At 43.3% G+C, this 27,330-nt stretch overlaps 1 protein-coding gene across 5 annotated transcripts; it reads right to left on the reverse strand.

The window, feature by feature from the left end:
• Positions 1-1,896: 1,896 nt before the first annotated feature.
• On the reverse strand, positions 1,897-23,844 carry camk2d2 (calcium/calmodulin-dependent protein kinase (CaM kinase) II delta 2). Of its 5 annotated transcripts, XM_027176232.2 has the most exons (21): positions 23,382-23,832; positions 22,791-22,885; positions 22,177-22,236; positions 21,741-21,795; positions 21,532-21,597; positions 20,944-21,016; positions 20,658-20,760; positions 20,480-20,563; positions 14,764-14,858; positions 14,325-14,447; positions 13,996-14,079; positions 13,405-13,447; positions 12,884-12,924; positions 12,368-12,412; positions 12,089-12,133; positions 11,715-11,763; positions 11,552-11,572; positions 10,393-10,468; positions 10,093-10,187; positions 3,559-3,778; positions 1,899-3,349 (listed from the first exon to the last, which is right to left on the reverse strand). In XM_027176232.2, the coding sequence occupies exons 1-21, from the start codon at positions 23,441-23,443 to the stop codon at positions 3,346-3,348; spliced, it is 1,539 nt and encodes a 512-aa protein (XP_027032033.1). In that variant the 5' UTR covers positions 23,444-23,832; the 3' UTR covers positions 1,899-3,345. The 5 variants fall into 5 exon arrangements, 4 of the variants coding, with proteins under 4 accessions (XP_027032032.1, XP_027032033.1, XP_027032031.1 ...); XM_027176231.2 differs by having other exon boundaries at positions 1,897-3,778; positions 12,884-12,921; positions 23,382-23,834; XM_027176230.2 differs by having other exon boundaries at positions 1,899-3,778; positions 23,382-23,825.
• Positions 23,845-27,330: the final 3,486 nt, after the last annotated feature.

A 27,330-nucleotide genomic window follows, 5' to 3' on the forward strand; every position in this document is an offset into this window, starting at 1 on the left:
ACTGTAGTACACTGTACTGTCATCAAACTCAGATCACACATCACTGATGTCCTAATACATGTAATAAAAGACTTATTTTGGAGAAATGTCTTTTTGTTGATTTTTTATGATTTTTCATAATCATAAAAAATCAATAGCTTTACTGTAATACACTGTACTGTCATCAAACTCAGGACACACATCACTGATGTCCTAATACATGTACTAAAACACTTATTTGGGAGAAATGTCTTTGTTGATTTTTTATGATTTTTCATAAAATTAAAAATCAATAAATTGACCATTATGGAAATTATATTCAATAGCTTTACTGTAATACACTGTACTGTCATCAAACTCAGAACACACATCACTGATGTCCTAATACATGTACTAAAACACTTAATTTGGGGATATGTCTTTTTGTTGATTTTTTATGATTTTTCATACTTTTATTGATTTGTATTTATTATGAAAAATCATAAAAAATAAACAAAAAGACATTTCCCCAAAATACATGTTGTACTATATCAAGTAGGACATCAGTGATGTGTGATCTGAGTTTGGTGACAGTATAGTGTATTACAGTAAAGCTATTGATTTTTTATGATTATGAAAAATCATAAAAAATCAACAAAAAGCCATTTCTCTCAAATACGTGTTTTAGTATATGTATTAGGACATCAGTGATGTGTGATCTGAGTTTGGTGACAGTACACTGTAGTACAGTAAAGTTATTGTTTTTTTAAAATTATGAAAAATCATAAAAAATCAACAAAAAGACATTTCCACAAAATAAGTGGTTTAGTACATCAATTAGGACATCAGTGATGTGTGTTATGAGTTTGGTGACAGTACAGTGTATTACAGTAAAGCTATTGATTTTTTTATATTATGAAAAATCATAAAAATTAAACAAAAAGACATTTCCACAAAATAAGTGTTTTAGTATATGTATTAGGACATCAGTGATGTGTGACCTGAGTTTGATGACAGTATAGCGTATTACAGTAAAGCTATTGATTTTTTATTATTATGAAAAATCATAAAAAAAATCAACAAAAAGACATTTCCCCAAAATAAGTGTTTTAGTACATCAATTAGGACATCAGTGATGTGTGTTCTGAGTTTGGTGACAGTACACTGTATTACAGTAAAGTTATTGACTGTTTTTTTGTATTCGCTTTTCGGGGTGTGCACTTTGCAGACGGTCCCTTGGAATCTATCTCTTCGGTGTTCACACATAGAGAATTATGTATTTTGTCCAACGTGGAGGAAAGCTGATATTGAGGAAAATTAGGTTGTAGCTGCATTGTAGCTGCCTCTCTACATTACTAAGATAAAAAAGAGGTGTTATTCGTGTAGTAACACCCTTTAGCTCAGGAGCTATTGACTCGGGAATATCGAATCTGGGAATATGAGGCGGCTTAACTTAAGATGGACAATGGACTGTGGTTAACTATCAGAAGGAATGAAAAACAAGAGAAAATGAAGCAGCTTGTGAGAAGCAGGGACAGTTACTGTTTTTTCATTGGGACCATCAACCTGTGTTTTCTCTCCTTAAGAGTAGCATAATTTTGATAATTTTATCATGGTCCAATTGCTCAACGACATCTTTCTTGATGGCCATAAGTTATGGGCGTTTTCTAAAGTATGTTTTCATGGGTGTAAATTGCTTCATTTTTATACGTATATATATATACGTATATATATATATATATATATATATATATATATATATATATATATATATATATATATATATATATATACGTATATATATATATATATATATATATATATATATATATATATATATATATATATATATATATATATGTACGTACGTATGTGTGTGTTTGTGTGTAATATACACTCAGACTGAGAGAGAAACAGACAGATAGACCAAGAGAGAGACAGACTGAGAGACAGACAGACGGAGAGAGAGACTAAGACAGACAGACAGACAGACAGACAGACAGGTTCAAAGAGAAAGACATTTTCTTCTCACACAGTAATTTTTATACACATTATAGTATTTTTATTTATATGTTAAATCGCTGAATGTTGTCATGGTGATAAATGAACTTTTCCTAATTTCTCTATAGTGAGGTTTCAGCAAAGCAATTCAACAACAACAACTACAAGGATCAGGATAATAATACCCTAAAATGTGATGACTGGTTTCTCCTTAAGGAAGACCGTTCTGTTATGACACACTGATGACATCATCACCTCAATAAGTAAACGGGGCCGTGGGCCAGAATATCACACTGACCAGTCAGCTTTAAACCTCATTATATTACACACAACATGTACACAATAATGTCATTAACAACCATAAATAAATAAATTAATAAATAACCAGAAGACATTACTGACAGTACACAATGACAGGAGGCTGGTAATAATTAAGGATCTTTATACAAATAAATAAACATGAGAGATTTAAATGAATAGAAATTGTCCTTTACATGTGGGGGATGTGGAAGCTTAGTGACTAAGAGGGTGGACCACTGATGAGAAGGTTGTGAGTTTGAATCCCAGGTCCAACAGTCATCCACTTTAACATGGCCCTTAACACTCAATCACTCAGTTGTATGAAATGTGAATAAGGATCTGCTAAATGTTGTAAATGTAAATCCAGCCATGAGCAGGTCACAGTGCCCTGATAACACGGCCATGTCTACAGCTCATTATTTTTGTCTTCATGATGTGTAAATGTTATAAACCCAATAGAGTTAAAAATAACTCAAGTGAAGTGGGTGAAGCTAATTTTTTTAATTCTGCTCTATAGCAGCACCATCAAGGTGATAGATGTCAAGATGTGGATGGGATTGGACATATCACTGTCCTGCTACATTTCTACACCTTACAGTTTTATTCCTCACTGTGCTTCAACACAGAAAATGAAAAATTCTACAGTGCTACTGCTAACAACGACGATAACAACAATAATATTAATAAGATTAATAGTAACAAGAGTAAGAAGAACTATAGCAAAAACTATGTGCTTGGACCCAGAAACAATAAGATTATAGATGAATAAACATTAGTTATCATGAATATTAATTATGTCTATAATAATCTGCTTGCACAGCTCATGTGCTTTATGCTACATTCTCACAGCGTATACACTTATAGACTTTAATTAATGTATATAATCACATACACTACATACACACACACAATTTTAAACACACCATCCTTTCATCACTTTCATTGTGTGTTACAATGAGAGAAAGAGAGAGAGAGAAAGACGTTCTCTCATCCACGTTCGGGTATATGTTAATAAGGTGGAGGGGCTTGCAGTGAGACGATGCAGAGGGCTTGGCCTTTAAGTGACCATACAAAGGCAGGCTTACTTCAACTGCAACACACACACACACACACACACACACACACACACACACACACACACACACACACACACACACACACACACACACACACTGAGCTAAGTACAGTCAGTGGGTGTGAAGCAGTGGAAATGTAAGGAGTTGATTATCGTTATTAAGGTTTCATTATCAGTTATTGGTGATTATTAATAATGGATAATTGGTGTTTATTTATTGGTACTTGGCACTGGGTGCTCCAGAGCGGTGGTAGTGGATGTTCTGCCACTTCCCGTCACGCCGATGCCAAACTCGTGTCTCCTCAGACTGAGCGGTTCTCGGATGGCCGGAGTCTAAAAACTGAGTGAGACGGATGTATGCGATGCACGCAGCGTCCTCACCGATCAGGTGGACATGAGGGTTTAACAGGATAGTGTGGACCGGTTTAGTGCCCTTCAACAGAGCTAACAGAGAGAGAGAGAGAGAGAGAGAGAGAGATGGGATGATAGGATCTAGAACAGGAGCCACATCGATGTTCTTCAACATCACAGAATTTTAAATTTCTGGAAAAATTGTTTTTGTGACAGAAGAATAAAAATCAGCGCTGCATGGAGTGTAGAGCCCTGCGCGGGACTGTTCTTTTTCTAACTTCACTCGGTGTTTCACTATGGGAATCGGCAGCTCTTATGACACCACGTCTGTCTTTGACAGACAGGTCGATCTGCAACCAGACACCGCCCTGCCTATATCAGCCTGGTCGACCCCTGTCTATGTCATTCGCGCTTTCTTCCCATGGGAGACTGCTGCAAGCTCTCTCAGCGCATCCCGACTTGCTGATCTCGCTTAACTGTTCAATAGAAGGACCGTTATTGGACTCCGTCACCGAACGCGACATCAGTAGAGGGATTCTGGTGAGTGACCACCCTACATTTGGAATAGCGTCCGCGTCGTGGCGAGCTATTCTTAACTCCTGCTGCGTGTTTAGTTATCTAATTTGCTTCGGCCTACGCGTCAAGGCGGACCTACCGGAAGTTTAATCCAAAGTCTAACAGGCAAACGTGTTGTGATGAGTCTTTGGACGGCGCTATGTCGACGGCAATTACCCCCGCCAAAGGGCATGAGTCGAAGACTAAGGAGGCTGTATCCCGCCCTTGTCCATCATCATGTGGAGCTACCATCTCAGGCAGGGACCCTCATCCTATGTGCATAGTGTGTATGGGTTAGAAGCACGCTCAGATGTCGCTTGCGGACCCGCAGACATGCGGTCACTGTGCATCATTGCCGGTGAAAATCTTGGAAAGGAGGCTGAAAGTGTCGGTGGCTAACCAGCAGGACCCTTGCCTGTCTGAAGCTGCCTCGACAGATATGGCCCATCTGCCGCGAGCTAGCAAGAGCTGGGCGGACATGATGGAAGCCGAGTCCCCGGACATGCTGTTCGATGGCCTGCTCATGCAGGTGGATGATGAACTGGGGGACGAGGACGCAGATGGCGAGGCTAACTCTGACCTCCTCGATCTGGGCATGGACAACGAAGAGGAGGAGGACAGTCTACAGTCAACAGTCTAGACCACCTAGCATGACCGATTCGACTCCCCCTGCTGACAGCAGCCTGCACGAAGTGTGCAAACGAGCCGCGGCGAAGCTGGGCCTAGCCCGGCCAGCCACCAAAGCAGCCGAAGGTGCCATGAGAGACCTTTACGATGGGAAAAGGCTGCCGCCGACCCACTCGGCAGTGAGACAGCTCTTGCCTGCTGTGCATGACGGAGATGTCTCGATATTGGTCTAGCCCCTTTAAGAGTAAGCTCTCCACCAAGGGACACTCGATGTTGGAGATTCGGGCATGGAGGAGCTGGGGTTGGCCATACCCCCAGCAGTGGAGCCTTCGGTGGCGTACCACCTCCATCCGAATCAACAATCTGTTTCCTCCTCATCGCAGTTTTCACTGCCGAGTAAGACGGACCGTTTGACCGCCGCGACCTTTCAGAGGATGTACAAATACGCTGGGCAGTCCGTATGTTCGTTGAATGCTGTGACTTTTCTGTCAGCATATCAAGCGGAAATTTTGGAGGAGATGGGGCGGCAATTGGACTCAGGTGTACCGAACCCGGCACTCTGGGACGAAATCTGTGTTGTGAACGACCTGATTTTGCGCTCCTCACGCGGTGCGGTTCAGGGCTGCGTCCACGTAATGGGCCTGGCCGTGTCAGGTGAGAGAGCGCTGTGGTTAAACCTGTCAGGCCTGGGCGACGCTCAGAAAGCGGAGGTGATGGATGCCCCTTACAACCCGACTAAGGGCTTATTCGGGCCCGTTCTCGAGAAAATGAGAGAAACCAGCACCCTCAGAAAACAGGAGGATGAGGCTTTTCACCTCTGTTTGCCACGCAAGCAGGTGGCGCGACCGCCCTCTCAGCCGACGCGGCAGGGCTTCGCAGCAGCCGCAGCATCTAGAGGGAGGCTGATGGCCGCGAGAGCTGTGAGACCTGCTCCAGACCTTGGAGAAAGCATTCTTTTGCGGCCGCGGCGGCTAGGAACCGTCCGCCCCACATCGAGGAAAGGAAGAAAAAGCATGCGAACTGACGCACAGGTTTTTCCCTGGTCCTTCTCTCTCTGCCGGCGAAGAGAAGAAGGCGGGAGTTCAGCCCTTCTGTTCTGAGTTTGATAAGGGCTCATTATGTTCACTCTCCTCCAGTTCGGCGAAGAGAGGGAGGTCAGAGCCATGTGCGGTGTCACCAAGCACTCACACACACAGGGGAATTGTTAATAAAACATGTATTATCGCAGCCAAGCCACGGGCTGAGGGCGATGTGCTCCTCGGTTTCGAGACACATGAAAATAAATGTTGCACTATCGCAGCCAGGCAGACAGCCGTGGGCGATATGTTTAAAAAAACCCAGAAAAATGCAAAGACATGAAATGCCCTCCCCCAGTCCCACCACTGGGGGCAGTGCTCGCTTCCCCGTCAGCGGGAGCCCGCACGGCGCATGTGATGACGTCATCACTGCGCGACGATGGCGGGGCGGAAGTGTACGGGGGCCTTCTCTCGACCTGCATAGCCAGCTGGCGCGCATGAGTGGCTCATCCGTGGGTTTTAGCAACAGTTTCACGGGGATACAGACTCCAATTTGCCATGAAACCGCCTCGTTTCAACGGGCTGATCATGTCGGTGGCCGAGGGAGAATCAGCTCGTGTGTTGATGGCCGAAATCGAAACCCTCCTGCACAAGCATGCAATCAGAGTGGTACACAGGGAGGAAAGCCGTCAGGGCTTATATTCCCGTTATTTCGTAGTTCCAAAGAAAGGCGGTGCAGCCCTCCGTTCCATTTTGGATCTGCGTGTATTAAACAAGCACCTCAGAAAGTATTCATTCAAAATGCTGACACACAAGGTGCTGTGTCGATCGATTCGTCCGAGCGATTGGTTTGTGATGATAGATCTGGCGCATGATAGATCTGACGCATACTTCCACATAGATATTTATCCCTCTCACAGGAAATTCCTCAGGTTTGCATACCGGGGCACGGCATATGAATTTCAAACTATACCGTTCGGGCTGTCATTAGCTCCGAGGGTTTTTACCAAATGTGTGGAGGCAGCCCTGTTCCCGTTGAGGGACAAGGGCATAAGGATATTGTCTTACATAGACGATTATCTGATATGCTCATCGTCAAGGGAGCAAATCATAAAAGACGCAGAGATTGTCCTGAATCACCTCAGAGACCTGGGTTTCAGGATAAACATGATAAAGAACCGGCTGGTGCCCTCTCAACATACGGAGTATTTAGGGCTCAACTTGGACTCCTTTTCGTATCAAGTCACATTGACAGAAGAGAGAATAGCGTCTTTCACACAATGTCTCGTTTTCAGAGGGGACGAGTAGTCCCGTACAGGCTGTGCTTACGAATGCTGGGGCTTATGGCTTTGGTGATCGCGGTAGTGCATTTGGGGCTACTCAAAATGAGGGATTTTCAGCGCTGGATTGCGCGCTTGCGTCTGTGCTCTCGCCGGCATCTCAGCCGACCGGTGAGAGTCAATTGTCCTCCTCCTCCATACTCCACTAGGGGTATGGCCACATCGTGGGCTTTACTCAGAGGAGTTTCCGTTCTGGACATTTGCTTGGCGGCGAGTTGGTCAACGCCGCATACGTTAGTGCGGTTCTATAGGCTGGAGGTTTCGGAACTGTCCTTAGCACACGCAGTGCTGGGGGCCGGTACTGTTGTACCCGTGTGGAAACAGTGATATGGGTGGAATCCGGGAGCTGTCTATATCTCCCATAGTGAAACACCGAGCGAAGTTAGAAAAAGAACATTAAGTTACTTAACATAATCCCCGGTTCATTGATAACAGAGTGAGGTGTTTCACCAGCACTTCCCTCCTTGCACATGCACGGGAAGAAATCTCGTTAATGACGTAGACAGGGGTCGACCTGACTGATATAGGCAGGGCGGAGTCTGGTCGCAGGTCGACCTGTCTGTCAAAGACAGACGTGGTGTCATAAGAGCTTCCGTAGTTGGTCACGCCCAAAGCGATTCCCATAGTGAAACACCTCACTCTGTTATCAAAGAACCAGGGATTACGTTAAGTAACCCAACGTTTTTATAAACCTGCACCCGCCCGCTCCCGCTGAATTTCTGACCAGGACCGCCCGCGCCTGCAAGCTGCGTGTTCCACTCCCGCCCGCACCGCAATGTTTGTGTCCACTCCCGCCCACTCCCGCGGATTTTTTCTTGAGAGCTTGTGAAAATTTTGATTGTATACAAATGATCAGACTAATTATTAGTTCAGGCTAATGTCCAGAATAACAGAATTAAACATGATTGCATTTGAATAAGATACATTAATACTAATGCTAATACTAATCTTCTTCTCAACATCATGTGTTGACTCCATTCTTATTATTAGGCTACACACCAAATCCCACCGGGTCCCGCGGATCTCCCGCTAAATTTTTTGACCACCCACTCCACTCCCGCGAGATTTGCGTTGGGTCCCGCGGGAGACCAATCCCAACGCAGCCCTCTAATGGAGTGTAATTCATTACACATTATTATTATTATTATTATTATTATTATATAAACAGTCAACACAATTCAATTCAATTCAATTCAGTTTATTTGTATAGCAATAACATTATAAAGTTTAAAATTAAGTAACTATTTATCTCTAACATCTATCTCTAATGAACAAGCCGGAGGTGACGGTGGTGAGGAAAAACTAACAGGTCAGATTAATTTCTGAGTTCATTACAGATTTAACACTAATTCCTTTCTGCCGAAGTCTTCAAATGTTCATGATGAAGACACAAGGGACAAAGTTGACTGAAACAATGTCCTTAGTTATGTCACCGCTGTACCATGTTTTCTCCATTGTTGATTATTATATTTTCAGTGTTCCACAGTACAGCTATTTCCTTGTGAAAGTCTTCTGGCTGATCAAATCAAAACCTAAAGGAAAGTCTTGTAGGAAAGCTGTAATTATTCAGTGTTATTCACTCACTTTTATTAATTAGTAATTAACTTTAGGCTGTGACTGTCAGGGATCAGTGCGGATCTGTCAGGGATCCGCGCAGACTTTTGGCCATATGCGTTTGTGTTTGTTTGTGTCACGTGATTGCCCCGCCTTCGTCTACTCCTCCCTGTCATCACACCTGTTCCCCATTGTGTATGATTGTCCCTGTCTGTATATATGTGAGCTGCGTTGTCATAGGCAGTGCGGCTTCATTAATAATAATCTAGTTACGTGTAGTAAGTAGTTTCGTTAGTTCCCTGTGTAGTGTGGATTATGTTTGTCTTCCTTATGTATTAAACCCCTTTCATTTGAAGCTATCCTGCGTACGGGTCTGTCTCCAATCCGGGGATCTGACAGTGACATTGGTTTCTTCTGAACTTTCCCATTTATATAAAGGTGTGTAAATACCAAGCTGAAGTTCAGAGGTGTTTAAATATCCCCAAACATTCCTGATTGTTTCTCACTTGATTTTTATTGTTATTTTACAATAAAGATAATAAAGTTTCTGACTTGGTTCAACTTAGTTTCTTAGTTTACCTCACAAAAACTTGCCTTTGTGTCGAGGTGTGCAAACATTTTATATCTTCTAAAGGTACAAGACAGAATATCATAAGACTTGAAACAAATCCCAAATACTGGTACAACTTTAGACTGCAATATTTCAGTTCAGTACACATTAGGATCATTCTTCACCACAATTATTTACTAATCCAAAAGGTTAAGCTAATCAAAAAGTGTTAAGTGTCAGGGAAGAAGTTCCAAACACAAGACCCACAGTTATCTATATAAATAAGACTAAATCAGCCCGTAGTACATTAGACTCAAACCCACTGTATACATGGTGATTTCTATCATGTTTGGCTTGAGCATCATCAGAAACCTGAACTACAAGAAGACTGTGCTGAACACCATCGCACTTCTGACTAAAACATTGTGTTTGCAGTCAGCGGTGTTTAAATCCATACAGTATGATGTAACTGTAAAGATCCCCTCTGGTTAATTAGGTGGATGTTAGCAATAGGTGTCAATTAACACATTTATCATAAACTTTCCTTTTAATAGTGACATGAATAATATAAAAAATACATTTATATGAAAAATTCTGACCTTTTCTCACCATACAAGCTACTGACACTGCAACGGTTCAGTTATTTCAAATAAATGTAAAAAATATAAGATTTTATTGGTGTGATCAGGATTTGTCTGCATTTAGTGTTTCGTTCGATATAAATACTAGAATTATTAATAAGGAATAAATAATGATGTTCTGTACCATGCTCAAAGTAGAACCTGTGGAAATCATGGCCTTCTACCAGATTCCCCAAAGCCTCTGGCTCAAAAGATGTTAGCCCAGGATCACACATCTTACTGCACACAAACACACACACACACACACACACACACACACACACACACACACACACACACACACACACACACACACACAGACAGGGAGAATTCAGTAAATAATTTACAATCCCACTGACAGTAGATCCTAAGATCCAAATAAACACAAATTCTGCAAGAATATACAGTGTGTGTGTGTCTGTGTTGTTTATGTATTCACACTCACGAGTAAGATTCAAAGTCACCATTGTTGATAGACTCAATCAGCTGTTCAGTAACTTTAATGATCTCTTGCTTTCTTGCTGAAAATCACACAAACACAGTCACACACACAATTACACACACACACACACACACACACACACACACACACACACACACACACACACACACAATTACACAACACAGTCTCACACACACACACACACACACACACAAACTCAGTCACACACAGTCACAAACACACAATTACACACACAGTCTCACACACATACAATCACAAACACAGTCACACACACAATTACACACACAGTCTCACACACACACACAATCACAAACACAGTCACACACAATTACACACACACAGTCTCACACACACACAATCACAGTCACACACAATTACACACACACACACAGTCTCACACACACACACACACAGTCACAAACACACACACAATTACACACACAGTCTCACACACACAATCACAAACACAGTCACACACAATTACACACACAGTCTCACACACACACACAATCACAAACACAGTCACACACAATTACACACACAGTCTCACACACACACACACAATCACAGTCACACACAATTACACACACACACAGTCTCACACACACACACACACACAGTCACAAACACACACACAATTACACACACAGTCTCACACACATACAATCACAAACACAGTCACACACACAATTACACACACAGTCTCACACACACAATCACAAACACAGTCACACACAATTACACACAGTCTCACACACACACGATCACAAACACAGTCACACACACACAATTGCACACACCCACACAGTCTCACGCACACAATCATACACACACAATCACAAACATAATCACACACACAACCACATACACAGTCACAAATATAGTCACATACAAACACAATCATACACACACACAATTACAAACACAACCACACACACAATCACACTCACAGAATCACAATCACATACACAATCACAAACATAATCACACACCCACACACAGAATCACACATACATAATTACACACCCACACAAACACAATCACACACAGTTCTACTGTACATACTTTAATAAATTCAAATAAAAATACATTTTATACAGTTTATTATTGCAGCTTTTCAAGATAAAAATTATTTATTCACCTTTTCTGACAACCTGACAGGCTGTAGGGCAGAAAAAGGAAAAATCATTTCATTATTTTACACACACACACACACACACACACACACACACACACACACACACACACACACACACACACACACACAGAAAGACAGACTGACAGGGAGACAGACAGAAACACACCTTTTATATCCTCATCCTCTATAGTGGTGTTGGTGCTCTCTGTTGACTCCTGAAACAAAAACAAGCCTCAGGGAACTTCAGGAACAGACATGTTGTCTACCCTCACTGTGTGTTTGTGTGTATGTGTGTGTTTGCATGTGTGCGAGTGCATGCATGTGTATTTGTGTATGTATGTGTGTGTTCACATGTGGGTGTATATGTGATGTGTGTATGCGCATGTTTGCGCGTGTGTGTATGCATGTTTGCGCGTGTGTGTACGTTTGTGTGTATGTGTGTTTGCACATGTTTGCGTGTGTGTATGTGTGTGTGTGAGGGTGTGTGTGTGTATACAATGTAAACAATAATATGATGAATAATAATTTAAAGTCTCAGACCTTGTTTCTCTCTACTGGATTGTGGATGACAGTAGTCTGAGGTTCCTGACACACACACACACAGGAATAGATGTCATTAAATAAATAATATTTATTAATTAAGACATTAATTGTTAATATATATAAATTATTTTAAGGTACACAGTCCAGTCCCTTCTGAAAGTTTTAGAACAATAAAGACAATTCTTCACTCTACACTGAATACATGAGCTCAGGGATTAGAGATATGATATAGGGACATAATAATATCATGCTGGAGGAAGTAGAGTCTGTGTGTACCAGTGCAGGGACAGTGCTTGTGTCTTTGTTGGTCTTGTTGTTGACCTGTAGGGGTTTGAGGAGAAAAATCTGCTTTACAAACAGTAACAATCTGAAACCCAGAAAAACAGAAGTGGAATCTAAGAGAAGTCTGGAAATAAGAGAAATTTAAGAAAATGCGAAAGGAGAAAAACAAAATAAATTCAAAGAAGCTTTTCACTAGAGACTCTCCAGATAAACACAACCCAGACTGTGAAGTAAAAACTAAAAAAAAAGTTTTTTATATTCATGTTAATAGTCTCAGTAATAACAATAACTCATTAGTCATTTATTTTACACGTAACCAACAGTGATCACATGAATGCAGAGAAAGTTATAAGCTACAAAGTTAACTGCTAAAAAGAAACTTTTAAAAATATATAATAATTATAATAATGTATTATATATAATGTATAATTATAATAATGATGTATATTTATTATACTGTTAATCATTTTTAACATTAATATTACAAATTTATTATTAATAATATAATACCTTCACATTGTCTGGCTTCTTGTTCAATAAACCTTTAGCTGCTGTTAAATTAAAATAAGAACATTAATATTACATTATTTTAAACACACACACACACACACACACACACACACAAACACACCTGATTGATCAGAAAGTTTTGCATCCAATCAATCTTACCTCCAATGACACGCCCACCAAAACGGAGGGAAAATAACCAAGAGGAAGAAAAAGAAAAAATAACAATCTCTCACTGAACTAAGGAAACAGCGAAAGAAGGTGTATGGAACACAAACATACATACACACATGCACACGCACACATGCACACACACATGCACACACAAATGCACACACACATGCACACGCACACACACACACATGTACACACACATGCACACACACAAATAATTAAAATCAATTCAATTCAAGTTTATTTTACAATTGACATTGTCTCAAAGCAGTTTTACAGAACATAAAAATAGAACAACAATCACACATGCACACACATGCAAACACATGCACACACAGTAGAAGTCATACCTGAAAAGTTCCTGGTAACTAGCAGTGTGGTTAAAATGGCTCCCTGACAGGAAGGAGAGACAAAGATTAAAAAGTAAACACAGACTGTGTGATAACGCACAGTTTATACTCCAGTTCCTGTTAAATACAGCTTATATGACATCACAGGGGGCGGTGCCGAGTGGGTGGAGCCGCAGTGGGTGTGGTGGTGGGGGAATTCAGCTGTGATTATTCAGTGTGTTTGTAAGAGGAACCAATTATAATAACAGGAAATTATCCTATCATTCCTGTCGTCCTTTTCATTCCCCAATTACAAAAAAACAGGTGTAAGTAAAAGAAGAAAATGGAAATAAGAGAAAAAGAGGAAAGGGAACAAAGGGTCTGAGTGACAGAGAGCTCTGAGATATTGGGAAGGTGAATGTGAGGACGCTGTTCTACATGTTACACTAATGGGACTCATCAAACTGCTGTAACGACAGTAATGAAGGCGATGAAGGGAAAATAGGAAACTACAGAAAAGAAGAAATGATGGGAATGACAAATGTACATTTTGTGAGTGAGGAGAAATTGGTGTGTGTGTGTGTGTGTGTGTGTGTGTGTGTGTGTTTGTACCTTCAACTTCTTCCTAGCATTAAACTTCTTTAGACACTCCACTGTTTCCTGTCTGTGCATCATGGAGGCCACAGTGGAGCGTTGCTGTAAGACACAATGTGAGCGTAAACAAGCTTCATTATTATAATGCACTTAGTAATGTATGTAGAAATATCTATATATATATATATTTATGTCTGTGTGTGTGTGTGTGGGGGGGGTGTGTGTGTGCATGCTTTTGTGTGTGTGGGGGAGTGTGTGATGAAGGTGTGAGTGAGTGTCTGTGCGTGTGTGAGTATGTGTGTGTGTGTGTGTGTGTGTGTGTGTGTGTGTGTGTGTGTGTTACATACACAGATCCAGGGGTGTTTAAGAGCCTCGGTTGCAGTGATGCGTTTATTTGGGTTTATTGTGAGCATTTTATTAATCAGATCTTTTGCATCTGGAGTCACTGTGTCCCATTCTGGAGAAGGAAACTACACACACACACACACATTAATATATGTGAAAACTTTGTGTGAAATATTAACTAATTAATAATTTGTGTTAATAAACAGCTGATAGCTGAAGCAGTTGAGCCACAGGCTGTGGAGACGACTCCAGGACATGCCCACTTTACTCTCACAGGTTACTGTCACTGTACTCAGGTCAGTAAACACCTTTCCTGATCAATTCAACTGATGAATAAGAAAGAGGAACTTTTAAGTCATAAAACTAGGTGAGGGTGAGTGAGGTGGCATAGTTTACAGTCTGCACTGTGATAAAATGAAGTACTGCAAAAAAAGCACACACGTCATAGGCTCCAGCTTTAATCTGCTGATAGAGACGGTGCTGATCTTCATCCCAAAATGGAGGATAACCAACTAACAGGATGTAGAGGATCACACCTGCAACACAAATGCACACACACACACACAGTTCTCTTTCATCATCTCGTGTTCGAGATCCACCTATGGGAAGGCCATCCGTTCCTGACCTCTACAGAAGCATCCAATTACACCAAGTCTGGCTTGACAGACAGGAGCGCGTGCCAAATGCAGGTAAGGTAACGCCCCTTACCCGAGTGCATAATGCACCTGCAAGCGCTACCTTTCCTCAGTTAACATTCGCTTCTTGTGACTTCTGCTTTTACCTCACAGCTCCCTGGTCTTTTTTGGACTGCACTTTTTGTCTTCAGGAGAACATATCGTTTAATCAGCCTCTGCCGGACGTGCTCGTCCTCAACCAGGTTAGCTTCGCGAGCCGCCCACGCTCACACACCCCTTTTTTTTCTGTAGGCTGCCCTCCTGCTTTTTTGCCTTTTTTTCCTTTTCTATGGCGCTTTCTAAAGCGGCTCCGGCTACTCCAGTGGACAACCTATCGCGAGCCTGCCTGGCCGCATGCGGCGCGCTCATCGCAGCAAGGGATTCCCATCCCTTCTGCGTTGTTTGCACGGGTCTCAAGCATGGGCAAGAGGCTATTGACCTCACGGAGAACTGTAGCCATTGTCTGGCGCTCCCAAAAAAGCTCCTGCGTCGCAGGCTCAAAACGGCCACTTCCCAGTTTGTCAACTTCAAGCTGTCCAACTCGGAGGGGGGAAAAAGCGATGCCGCTGCGCTCCCGGGGGCCTCCGGCGGCGCAACTTCCTCTGACTGGGCCGATATGTGTCCTTCCCCATTTGAGGATTTACTACCGGCCGACAACCATTTCCCCGAAGGACCGGCAGGTTCCAGGGATGAGGTTGAGGCGGGCCTTCTCGATGGCTCGGATGACGAGGAAGCCATCCCGTCTTCCGCGGCCCCTCAGGATCCCCCCGCCCCACCTCAATTGGTACTGTTGGAGCTTTGTGAACGCGCTGCTGCGCGGCTCAACATCGAATGGCTGGCTCTCTTGAACACTTCGGATCAGGAGAGGGATGTGTATGACGGAAAGCTTCTGGGGCCTCCTACTGCCCCGAGAAAGCAGCTCCTGCCCGTCCTCCCTGCATGTGCAAAACACATGAGATATTGCTGGGGAGATGCGCTTGATCTGAAACACGGTCTCGCTGGGCTTGAGGTGAAGGATATGGCGGGTCTCGGCATGGGCGATACCCCTGTGATCGAGCCTTCCATCGCCAGACACCTTAACCCATCTCAGGGCGTCCTGCTCGCCCCACTCAATCCCGTCCTCCCAGGCAAGATGGATCGTTTCTCCGCGTCGATTCATCAAGCGTTATATAAAGCCTCCACTTTTTCTATTCGAGCTCTCAATGTCTCCTCGCTGTTGTCCGTGTATCAGGCTGAACTCCTGCTTGATTTGGGCTAACAACTGGAAAGTGGGTCATCATCGCCCGATCTCTGGAAGGAGATCGTCACGGTCAATGACCTTGTTCTCCGCAATGCCCGTCAGGCTGTCCAGGCGAGCGGGCGCTCTATGGCTTTGTCGGTGGTCAGAGAACGTGCGTTGTGGCTCAATCTATCCGGTCTCCCTGATAGTAGGAAGCGTCACATCGCTGGGGCGCCAGTTGAACTGGGTCAGGCTCTTTTCAGCCCGGCCGTTGCGCTGATGCAGCAGTGCTGCGTTGATAAGAAGAAGGAGGACGAGGCTTTCAAACTGTGTCTTCCTAGGAAGCCGGCGCAGCACCAGATGCCATCTGGGAGGCCGCCTAACACTCCTGCTGCGGGACGCCAGTCCCACTACGCTGGCAGGACCAACAACCCCCGTGGGAAACCACAGGCCCAGCAGAGGACCAGCCCTCCAGACACCTGTTCCAACCTCCAGGTTCGCCCGTCCAAAAGACGGAGGTTCTCTTTTGGCGAGGTCAGCCCCCCTTTGCAGGCAAAGGTCATTCTTTGTTCCGCACAGGCTTCACCGTTCCCTGTGTCGTCCAGAGTGCGTTCCCCTGTTCCAGTGGGGAAGGAGGTGAGATTGAGTACAGAAGCAGTGTCACCAAACACCCCCCTCACACTCCTCTCAAATGTTCAATAAAGGCTACGGCCCCAGTTTTCCATCAAAGAAATGATGTAAACTTCTCTGGTTTGGCCACTAGATGGCGCCCTTGCACCACCAATGAACGATCCGGCCAGATTGGCTCCCAGCGCCCCCGATTGGGTGATTCACACAGTCTCGAGGGGTTACAGACTTCAGTTTTTCCAATCACTGTGGCTCCTCCCACATTCTGAAAGACGAGATCTCCTCTCTTCTCGAGAAGAGGACGATTCGAGTTGTATCCCTGCATCTAAGCGATCAGGGGTTTTACTCTCGCTATTTCCTGGTCCCGAAAAAGGACGGTTCTCTCTGTCCTATTCTGGATCTCAGAGTGTTGAACAAACATTTACGGAAATACATGGTTAACACACGGCTCTCTCATACGTTCGATAAACCAGAACGATTGGTTTTGCTCGATCAATCTGAGCGATGCTTTTTTCCACATAGGCATCTCTATCCTCCACACATGAAATTCCTTCATTTCGCCCTACCAAGGTGTATGTTACGAATTCACTGTCCTTCCTTTCGGGCTCGCACTGAGTCCAAGAACATTCTGTCTGTGTGTGGAGGCGGGGCTTGCGCCGCTGAGAACAGCGGGTCTCAGGATCCTGACTTACATAGACGATTGACTTATTATAGCTGATTCGAGAGAGAAAGTGGTTTAAAACACTGCCCGTGTGCTCTCACACATCGCTGCGCTCAGTTTCAGAGTCAATGTGTTAAAGAGGTGGTAAAACACGATTTAACTTTTCTAACTTTAGCTAGTGTGTAATGTTCCTGTTTGAGCATAAACAATATCTGCAAAGTTACAATGTTCAAAGTTTTAAGCAAAGGGAGACATTTGCTTTTAAAGAAATTCATTTCTAAGGACTACAGCAAACGGCCAGTAAGGACTACACAACATTCCTCCAGGGTTGCTGACGTAACTAACCCAACGTAACTATGTAATATTTACATAAACCCCTCCTCCATGAATATTAAATAAGGGTTTGGGCATGGCCATTTTATATTGCTGTGGAGAAGAGTTGTTGTGGTATAGTTAGTAGGCTGGAGTGTCATTGCTGCGATGCCGACGAAACACTGTTATTTTCATTGGATTGCAGGTCCACTTTGTTTAGCCTTCCTAGGGATGGGGAAGTTAGGGATCAATGGTTAAAATTTATTTTTAACTTGGTCCCTCATAATTATTACCCAAATCTTGCTCATGCTGCACATTTTACGGAGGAAAGCTTCCGCAATCTTCGCAAGTTCAATGCAGGATTCGCCCAATGGCTTGTCCTTAAAGATGGAGCAGTTCCAACTTAAAAAACAGATGCTGTTTACGGGCCACAACCTGTAAGTATTGTGCGTTGTAGCAAGGAAGTGACAAATGACAATGCTGTTTGACTCTGCAAATTTGATTGTATGCGATTCGGGCTCAAATTGATATGGTTTTATTGACGCCATTGTTTATAATACCACCAAAGCATAGACTACTGGTAAAGGTAAGGGGCGTGATGTTTCCGAAAAATGTGCACTAGGCGATTATCGAATCACAACTCACTGGGCCAGCTAACCAATCAAAGCCCATTGCTATTTTTGAGGGACTGGCTTCATAGAACCTGGAAGCCATCAGACCGTTTTAAAATATATGAAAAATAATGCATTTTTTTTTAAAAACAAAGCATGAACAATCAAAGGATCAATGCCACTGGAGAGTTGCGGAGTTTTACGCACGTGGGACCCCTCTCAGGGCGGTCTTGCTGCAGAAGGTGGTTACGATGGATGCCTCCTTGACAGGTTGGGGAGCCACACAAGAGGGCAGATCAGTGAACGGTGTGTGGCCGATCTTCGATTACTTCGAGCTCCTCATGGTGTTGAAAGCTCTAAAGCAATTCTTGCCCCGCCTGGTGCGCTGCAACAATAAGACAGCTGAAGCACATATCAACCGTCAGGGCGGCATGCGCTCCTCCAGACTTCACGCTCTGGCTCACAAGCTGTTGGTGTGGAGCACACGGCATTTCCTGTCGTTACGGGCGACTCACGTCCCGGGCTTTTTGAACAGGGGTGCAGACCTTTTGTCTGAGGTTCAGCCAGGCAGCCGTCGATCTCTTCGCCTCGCACCTCTTCTATATGCGGAGCCATGGCCCCTCCCATTGCGGACAGACCTCATTCATCTTTCATCCTCACCCGGACAGGGTGGCTCTGGGATCTCTCCATGGTGCTGGAGGTGCTGGCCCAACAGCCTTTTGAGCCCCTAGGGGATATCTCCCTCACGCTGCTGTCCTTCAAGATGGCGCTGCTCCTGGCTTTGGCTTCCACCAAATGTGTCAGTGATTTGCATGCGCTCTCGGTTCATTCCTCGTGCACCAAATTCTCGCTCAGTGGAGATAAGGTTTTGCTTAGGCCTAACCCGGCCTTCATGTCTAAGTGCTTTCCAGCTTTCACTGATGGTGTGATTAAGCTCTCCGCTTTTCACCCTCCCCACTTTCTGTCAGAGGACCAGAGGTTGAATGCTTTGTGCCCTGTGCGTGCCCTACGGGCATACATGGACAGGACAAACTCTTTTTGAGGGAGCGACCAGCTCTTCATCTCTTGGGCCCCGCCGAACACGGGGAAACACATCTCTAAGCAACGCCTCTCTCGCTGGCTTGTTGAAGCCATCGCCTTAGCATATGAGTCTAGGGGCGTGCAGCCTCCGGGTGGCCTCAGGGCTCACTCCACTAGAGGCTTGGCTGCTTCTTGGGCTCTGTTTGGGGGAGTTCCCTTGCAGGACATTTGTGCCGCTGCGAGCTGGTCCTCTCCGCACACCTTTGTTAGGCACTACCGGCTTGATGTTACCCGTACCACAGCGGCTCATGCGGTCTTAAGTGTGAGCTCTTCGTAGCCACGTGCAACTAGGCCCACACTCCTTTCAACCCTGTCTGCCCGGCCTGGCTATGCATGTTTCAAGCACATGGTCTTACCCCCCCTGACTCCCGGGTTGGTCCATTCACATGTTTATAGACATGTTCTTTTCCTGCAGGCGGCATGTCGTGTTTCTCGTTGGCTGGGCTTTTTACCCCACGCAGCATGTTATGTCTGCTGCTTTGTGACGTGCCGAGCACCACCTTTTTGGCCGTCCTCTGGCTTACAGGGCCTCGCTGTGAGTGTATTGTTCAACCAGGGAGTTGTCTATATCTCCCATAGGTGGATCTCGAACACGAGATGATGAAAGAGAACAATAGGTTACTTTCGTAACCCGGTTCTCTGAAACATCGAGTGGAGAGATCCCAAGTTTGCCCCGCTTGCTGCACGAGAAGCGAATATGCTCACTGAGGAAAGGTAGCGCATGCAGGTGCATTATGCACTCTGATAAGGGGCGTTACCTTACCTGCCTTTGGCACGCGCTCCTGTCTATCAAGCCAGACTTGGTGCAATTGGATGCTTCTGTAGAGGTCAGGAATGGATGCCCTTCCCATAGGTGGATCTCTCCACTCGATGTTTCAGAGAACCGGGGTTACGAAAGTAATCTATTGTTTCTCATATTGATATAGGACAGACATATTTATATAGACTCTATATGTGTTTTTGTGTGTCTCACCACAGGCCCACATGTCCACTGGTTTCCCATAAGGATCTTTCCTCAGAACCTCAGGGGATAGATAACCAGGAGTCCCAGCAAAACCTACACACATGATGATGATTTGATATTCAAATGTGTGTGTGTGTGTGTGTGTGTGTGTGTGTGTGTGTGTGTGTGTGTGTTTGTGTGATCTTACCAAACCAGGCCTGCTGTTCTCCCTGCAGCTCAATTGCGAGTCCAAAATCAGCCAGCTTTACTGCAGCTCCCTTCAGTTTACTTGCTAGCAGCAGATTCTCAGGCTGAAACACACACACACACACACGTTAAGAATTCTGTTGAATCTAACATATACCTTACTCAGTGTCAACACTGAGCAATAACAGTATGTTTATTTGCAGACTGCTCACTGACACATAATGGTTTTAATAGTTTTGTTGTACTGTCTGTGTGTGCGTGTGTGTGTGTGTGCGTGTGTGTGAGACCTTCAAGTCTCGGTGCACAATGCCGTTAATGTGACAGTGATGAACACTTTCCAGAATCTGTTGAATACAGTGACTGTGATAGAAGAACAAACACACATTATTATTATTCAACAACAACAACAATCATCATCATCTTCACCATGAAAACAATACAAATAGATAAAAATAAGACATTTCATTACACAGGGTATTGTGTGAAGAGAACCTGTGTGCTGCTGCTCTAGAACAGTTTGTATGTGTGTGTGTGTGTGTGTGAGAGAGAGAGAGAGAGAGAGACAGAGTGTGTCTGTGTGTGTCTGCACTTCAACTAGCACTTCTTTCCCTATCTTTTGCATTTATAAAAAAAAAAAAAAACCTTTGACACTCTCATTGTAACTTTGAACAATATTTTAAACTCATGATATCTTATGGAACCTAGTGAGCCAGCATTAATGTATCTAATGTTAGAGATTTAAGCACTTATGTATGTCGCTCTGGATAAGAGTCTGTCACATACTGTAAATGTAAATGTGTGAGAGAGTGTGTCTGTGTGTGAGTGTGTGTGAGAGAGAGTGTGTGTGTGTGTGTGTGTGTGTGTGTGTGTGTTACCTGGCATCAGCCTCACTGTAGTACTCTCTTGCTACAATGTCTTCAAACAGCTCTCCACCAGTGACCCTGGGGTCAAAGGTCAAATCACATATCAAGTAAACACACAGACCCTGTAATCCTGTGTTACTTATAAAAAAAATACACCCCTCCCTCCCTCTCTCTCTCTCTTTCTCTCTCACACACACACACAGAATTTTAATGATACTCACAAATCAAACACAAGGTAATGGAAGCCCTCCTCCGATATACTGTCATGAAGACGGACTGCAAAGCACAGAACACAGACAGCTCAGAGAGAGAGACAGAAAGAGAGAGAGAGACAGAAAGAGAGAGAGAGACAGAAAGAAAGAGAGAGAGACAGAAAGAGAGAGAGACAGAAAGAGAGAAACAGACAGACAGACAGAGAGAGAGACAGACAGACAGAGAGAGAGACAGACAGACACACACAGAGAGAGACACACAGAAAGAGACAGACAGAAGAAAGAGAAAGAGAGACAGACAGAAAGAGAGAGAGAGAGGCAAGAAAGAGATACAGACACACAGAGAGAGACTGACAGAAAGAGAGACAGACAGAGACAGACAGAAAGAGAGACAGACAGACAGAAAGAGAGACAGACAGAAAGAGAGAGAGAGACAAACAGATACCTATATTGGGGTGTTTTAACAGTCTGCAGATTCGAGCTTCTCGCTCCAGTTTCTGATGATCTGAAAGAGAGAGAAAAAAGAACTATTACACAGTGACACACACTCCCCAACCTCACTCTTTGTGTGTGTGTGTGTGTGTGTGTGTGAGAGAGAGAGAGAGAGAGAGAGAGAGAGAGAGAGAGAGAGAGAGAGAGAGAGAGGTCTTTAGTCTCTAATTAAAAGTGCCCTAGTTAGTTAAAGTTAAGCCTCCTGGAATGACAGAGTTAAATCACACACACACACACACACACACACACACAAACACACACACCTTGAAATAATAATTATAGACTGTGTGAATTTTTAGCTTTGGTCTATATAATTAGATCTTTCTTTTTATTTTTTCTTTCTCTCTCTCTATCTTTTGTGTGTCTCTCTGTCAGCCTCTGTGTGTCTTTACAGTATGTGTCTGTCTGTCTCTCAGTTTCTGTCTGTAGGTCTGAAGGTGAAAGTACTGATTGGTTTGGTGATGATGAAGGACGAATCTGATTTGTCATTGTAAGTCTGATGGCATAGAGGCCACTAACAAACATGCACACACGCACACATAAACACACACATGAACACACACATACCCCTGGCTGAGAGCTTTTTGGTGTTGATGATTTTTGCTGCATATTCCTGGCCTGACGAGATCTTCACACACCGTCTCACCACAGAGAATGCTCCTCTGATAGAGAGAGAGAGAGAGAGAGAGAGAGAGAGAGAGAGAGAGAGAGAGAGAGAGAGAGAGAGAGAGAGAGAGCGGGATAGTGAGAAGGGGCAGATGAAGTTCATGTACAGAGTATGGTCATGTAGAGGGACAGAGTGTGTGTTTGTATCTCCATCAGTGCTGACTACAGGAGAGCTGCTCTTATTAAGAGTCTTATCACGTGCGTATCCCAACATGCTTTGGTCCTCCGTGAGGTCAGAAAGACGCGATTCTGCACGCTTACATCTACTGTCGCATTGCCAGTGTTTCTCCACCCGCCACCCCCCGTCCCTGCAGCGCGCGCGCGCATACACACAGAAAGAGGGAGAGACACAGAGACAGACAGAGCCTGCAGCAGTCCCTCTCCTCCATCCCGCGCCCCCATTCGCTTCACGTTATCTTCACGTACACACACACACACACACACACACACACACACACACACACACACACACACACACACACACACACTTACTTCCCGAGCTCCTCGTAGAGCTGATACTCGTCGGTAAATCGCGTGCAGACGTTCAACGCCATGGTGCAGTGCGAGATGAGGAAGAGTCCGCACAGAGAGCGCGCGCGCTGATGCTGCTAACGTGCGCGCGCAGAGGAATAAAGGGCTGGAGTGTCACCGGCGGATCAGAAAAGAAGAACGGAGAAGAAATAAAAGTTCCGTTCTTTCATCAGCTCTTCGGCGCGCGCGCGGACGCAGCCATCACTGAACGGAAACAGCTGAGAGACGCTTCAGCAGCACGTCACGCCTCCTTAACCACGCCCACTCCGTTCACGCTTACATATTAGAGCACTATGCTGGTGTGTACAGTTTCTAAGGCACTGCGTCACCGGAAACAACCCCAGGTGTACCGTCAGGGTACTGGGAAAGGGGAGGGGGATGTCTAACGGACCTGTGGACATCAGTCCTATACTGGATCCAGTACTGATGTATATGTGTACTAATGTACAGGATCCAGTACTGATGTATATGTGTACAAATGTACTGGATCCAGTACTGATTTCTTGCTGAGTGAAAGCCACAGAATTCCCTAACGGTTAAAACTGGAAAGGATGATGTCATCACCAAATCTTGGGTTGTGATTGGTCAGAAGCAGAGGTGGGAAGTAACGGAGTAAAAATACTTTGTTACTGTACTTAAGTAAATTTTTCTCTTATCAGTACTTTACTCCATTATTTATTTTTCAGACAACTTTTTACTTTTACTCATTACATTCTTACACAAATATCTGTACTTTTTACTTCTTACATTTTCAAAACGGACTCGTTACTTTTAGTATTATTTCTTCTCATTGAGCGCTGTTTCCAGCCTATCATCCTATCATTGTGCGGCTTTTTCACCATGTGACTGGTGTACTGTATTATTTACTGGCTATCAGACATAGACTAAGGATAGCGGAGCTAACAATGAGCAGCACACCTACAAAAGGAATGGCTAATGTTAATTCAGAGGGAGTCACCGATGTTAAAATAACTAACAATGAGGACATTCCTGAACACACATGGCCATATATGAGGGAGATGTTTGAAATAATCGGCGTCAAAAAGGATTCCTGGCGAATGCGTTGCGAATTTTGTCAACCAGGGGCAGTTCTAGACCTTTTTTAGGGTGGCTTCAGCCCCACTGTCTGTAATCTCAGCCACCCTAAAACTATAAGGATAATTTTTACTTTCATAAATAAACAATAAAAATGACGTTAAAATGCAGGACATGTCGTCGATGGGAAAGAAAATTATTTGTCAGTTTGATCTAAGAGCGATTTTTTTAAATTTGCTTTTACACGCATGTGTTGTAGTCTTTCAAAAGTGTGTCTTCAGCTGTCTGCTTTATTAGAACGGAGAAGCACAGGTACGCACATCGTGCACGCGCAGTTTTAAATTCTCACTGAGGGCTAAGCCCCCCCTAAAGATGAAATCCTAGAACCGCCCCTGGTGTCAACCCAAAAAACACGAAGTGCTTGATTTAATTAACCATTAGTTTTGTCATTTGTAAAACATCACAATAATTTTGAGTTGTTTTCAAGGACAGAGCTGGAATCTCCCTACATTTTGGGATATGGCCTTGGTGATACACTTGGTATACATTATATTTCCAAAAGTATTGGGTCACCTGACCTTTCCTGCTATATGTTGTTGTTTTCTGATCTCATCCCTACTGAACACCTTTGGGATGAATGTGATCGCTGACTCCACCCTACCTCACCTACATCAGTGCCTGCCTTTCGTAACACTCTTGTGGCTGATGAACACAAATATCCATCAGCACACTCCAATATTATATATACATATACATCACACACACATTATATACATATAATATATATATTTATAAACATGACGTCCAGTTACCAGCATGACACTAAACAGGTGACACTAAACAGGTACTTGTATCTGCGACTTTTTACTTAAGTACATGTCAGAGCCCATACTTCTTTACTTTAACTTGAGTAAGAGAGTGTAGTCACTACTTCTACTTTCACTGGAGTCTTTTAAAAAATGAGTATCTGTACTTCCACTTGAATAAAGGATGTGTGTACTTTTGCCACCTCTGGTCAGAAGGTGTTCATCAGTGGTGTAGTCCTCAAAAAATATATGGTATACTATTACCCCTGCCCACCTCTTAAACCCCCTGTTCCCTGCCATGCTGCCAAAACAAGAAAAGCATTTTATCAGAATCTGTGTTCCCTGGGAATCGAACCCACAACCTTTGCGATGCTAACATAATGCTCTACTATAATGCAATCATACACTTATATAAAAACTATTTATCATTCAATTATGCATTGTTTGTTCAGTTACAGTATGTTACAAAACATTTTTTCTATCTATTGTAACATGGACTGGCATAAGGTTGATTTTTCTGATGAATCATCTATTGAATTGCATCCCAATCAGGGATGACAGAAGCACAAATACAGAGCAGATATATCCCTTGGTATTGTGCATTGTGCATTGAGCTAAAGCAAGTACTGTACAGAGACCATAGAGTTTAACAAAATCTGTAATAGCTCTTATATAAGCAGCAGGATTACATATATTTGACAAAAGCTGATTTACCCATTGAAGTTTATAATACAGTGAATTATATACTGTTGTATATTCTTTATAATGCAAACAATAAAAATAATCAAAAAGCAAGATTTCTCCAAATACGTATTGTAGTATAACTATCAGGACATCAGTGATGTGTGAGCTGAATTTGGTGACAGTACAGTGTATTACAGTGAAGTTATTGAATATAATTTCCATAATAGTGAAGTTATGGAATAAATTTCATATTTAAAAATTAATAGAAATTATACAAAAACACATTTCCCCAAAATAAGTGTTGTTGTATAACTATCAGGACATCAGTGATGTGTGAGCTGAATTTGGTGACAGTACAGTGTATTACTGCTTTTCGGGTTTTGCACTTTGCAGACGGTCCCTTGGAATCTGTCTCAGCCGTCCGCACATAGAGATTTGTGTATTTTGTCCACCGTAGAGGAAAGCTGATTTTGAGGAAAATCGGGTTGTAGCTGCCTCTCTACATTACTAAGATAGAAAATAGGTTATTTGTGTAATAAGAGCGTTTATCTCAGGAGTTATTGATTCGGGAAATTACGTAAACTCTCCTTCCTGTAAACGCTTGGTGAAGTTGGTGCACGACAGCTGTGCGATGCAGTTAAAGGGGAAGAAAAGACAAGGGTAAATTATGGTTGTTTTAAGCCGCAAAACAAGTGGGTATACCGAGGGTATATGCTAATATTAATCCATAGAAGTCGTTATACGCAAACAGCCCTGGAAAAAAGTAAGTATACTGTGTATACGTACGTATGGCCCCGACTACACCACTGGTGTTGATTCATTGTTTGACAATAATGCACATCACAAGTATAACAATAACAGACATCTAAGGTGAGCACTCCACATGAACACATTAAACAACATGCACGTGATTATTGATATGGTGACATTTATCTAACACTTATGGAAGTTTGTAACATTATGGAGTCTCCAGTGTCAGTGTGTTGTAACTGACAGAATGCTGTAACCTTAAGGGTCTGTCAGTAACATGACAGGTTTTTTAAATGAACTTTAATATAGTGAGAACACAGACAAACGTCTTTTACCAAAATGTAAAACCTTACATTAAATGGATATCAAGTTTGTCCTTCTTTAATAAACAAAAGGCAAAACCTGTTTATACTGTATATATACACAGTGTTTATTACATTGTTATTATAATGTGTCTATAATCATAATGAGAGCACACACATACACACCCACAAACACAAACATACACACAAACATACACACCCACAAACACACACATACACAAACACACACATACACAAACACAAACATACACGGTACATGAAAAAACACCCGGACCGTTCAGTTCGCTTGTCTCGGTTTGGTTCATGTGTGCA

The sequence above is a fragment of the Tachysurus fulvidraco genome, chromosome 7, assembly GCF_022655615.1.
Source record: "Tachysurus fulvidraco isolate hzauxx_2018 chromosome 7, HZAU_PFXX_2.0, whole genome shotgun sequence".
NCBI classification, from domain to species: Eukaryota; Metazoa; Chordata; class Actinopteri; order Siluriformes; family Bagridae; genus Tachysurus; species Tachysurus fulvidraco.

Bases quoted from the DNA above. Each gene is read 5' to 3' on its own strand.
- camk2d2 (XM_027176230.2), bottom strand. From the start codon at position 23,443: ATGGCGTTGAACGTCTGCACGCGATTTACCGACGAGTATCAGCTCTAC. The intron at 14,859-20,479 runs GTGAGACACACA...TTTGTGTTGCAG, and splicing joins AGTGGACATGTGGGCCTGTG to GTGTGATCCTCTACATCCTG. The intron at 13,448-13,995 runs GTACAAACACAC...CCTTCCTGTCAG, and splicing joins ATGCTAGGAAGAAGTTGAAG to GGAGCCATTTTAACCACACT.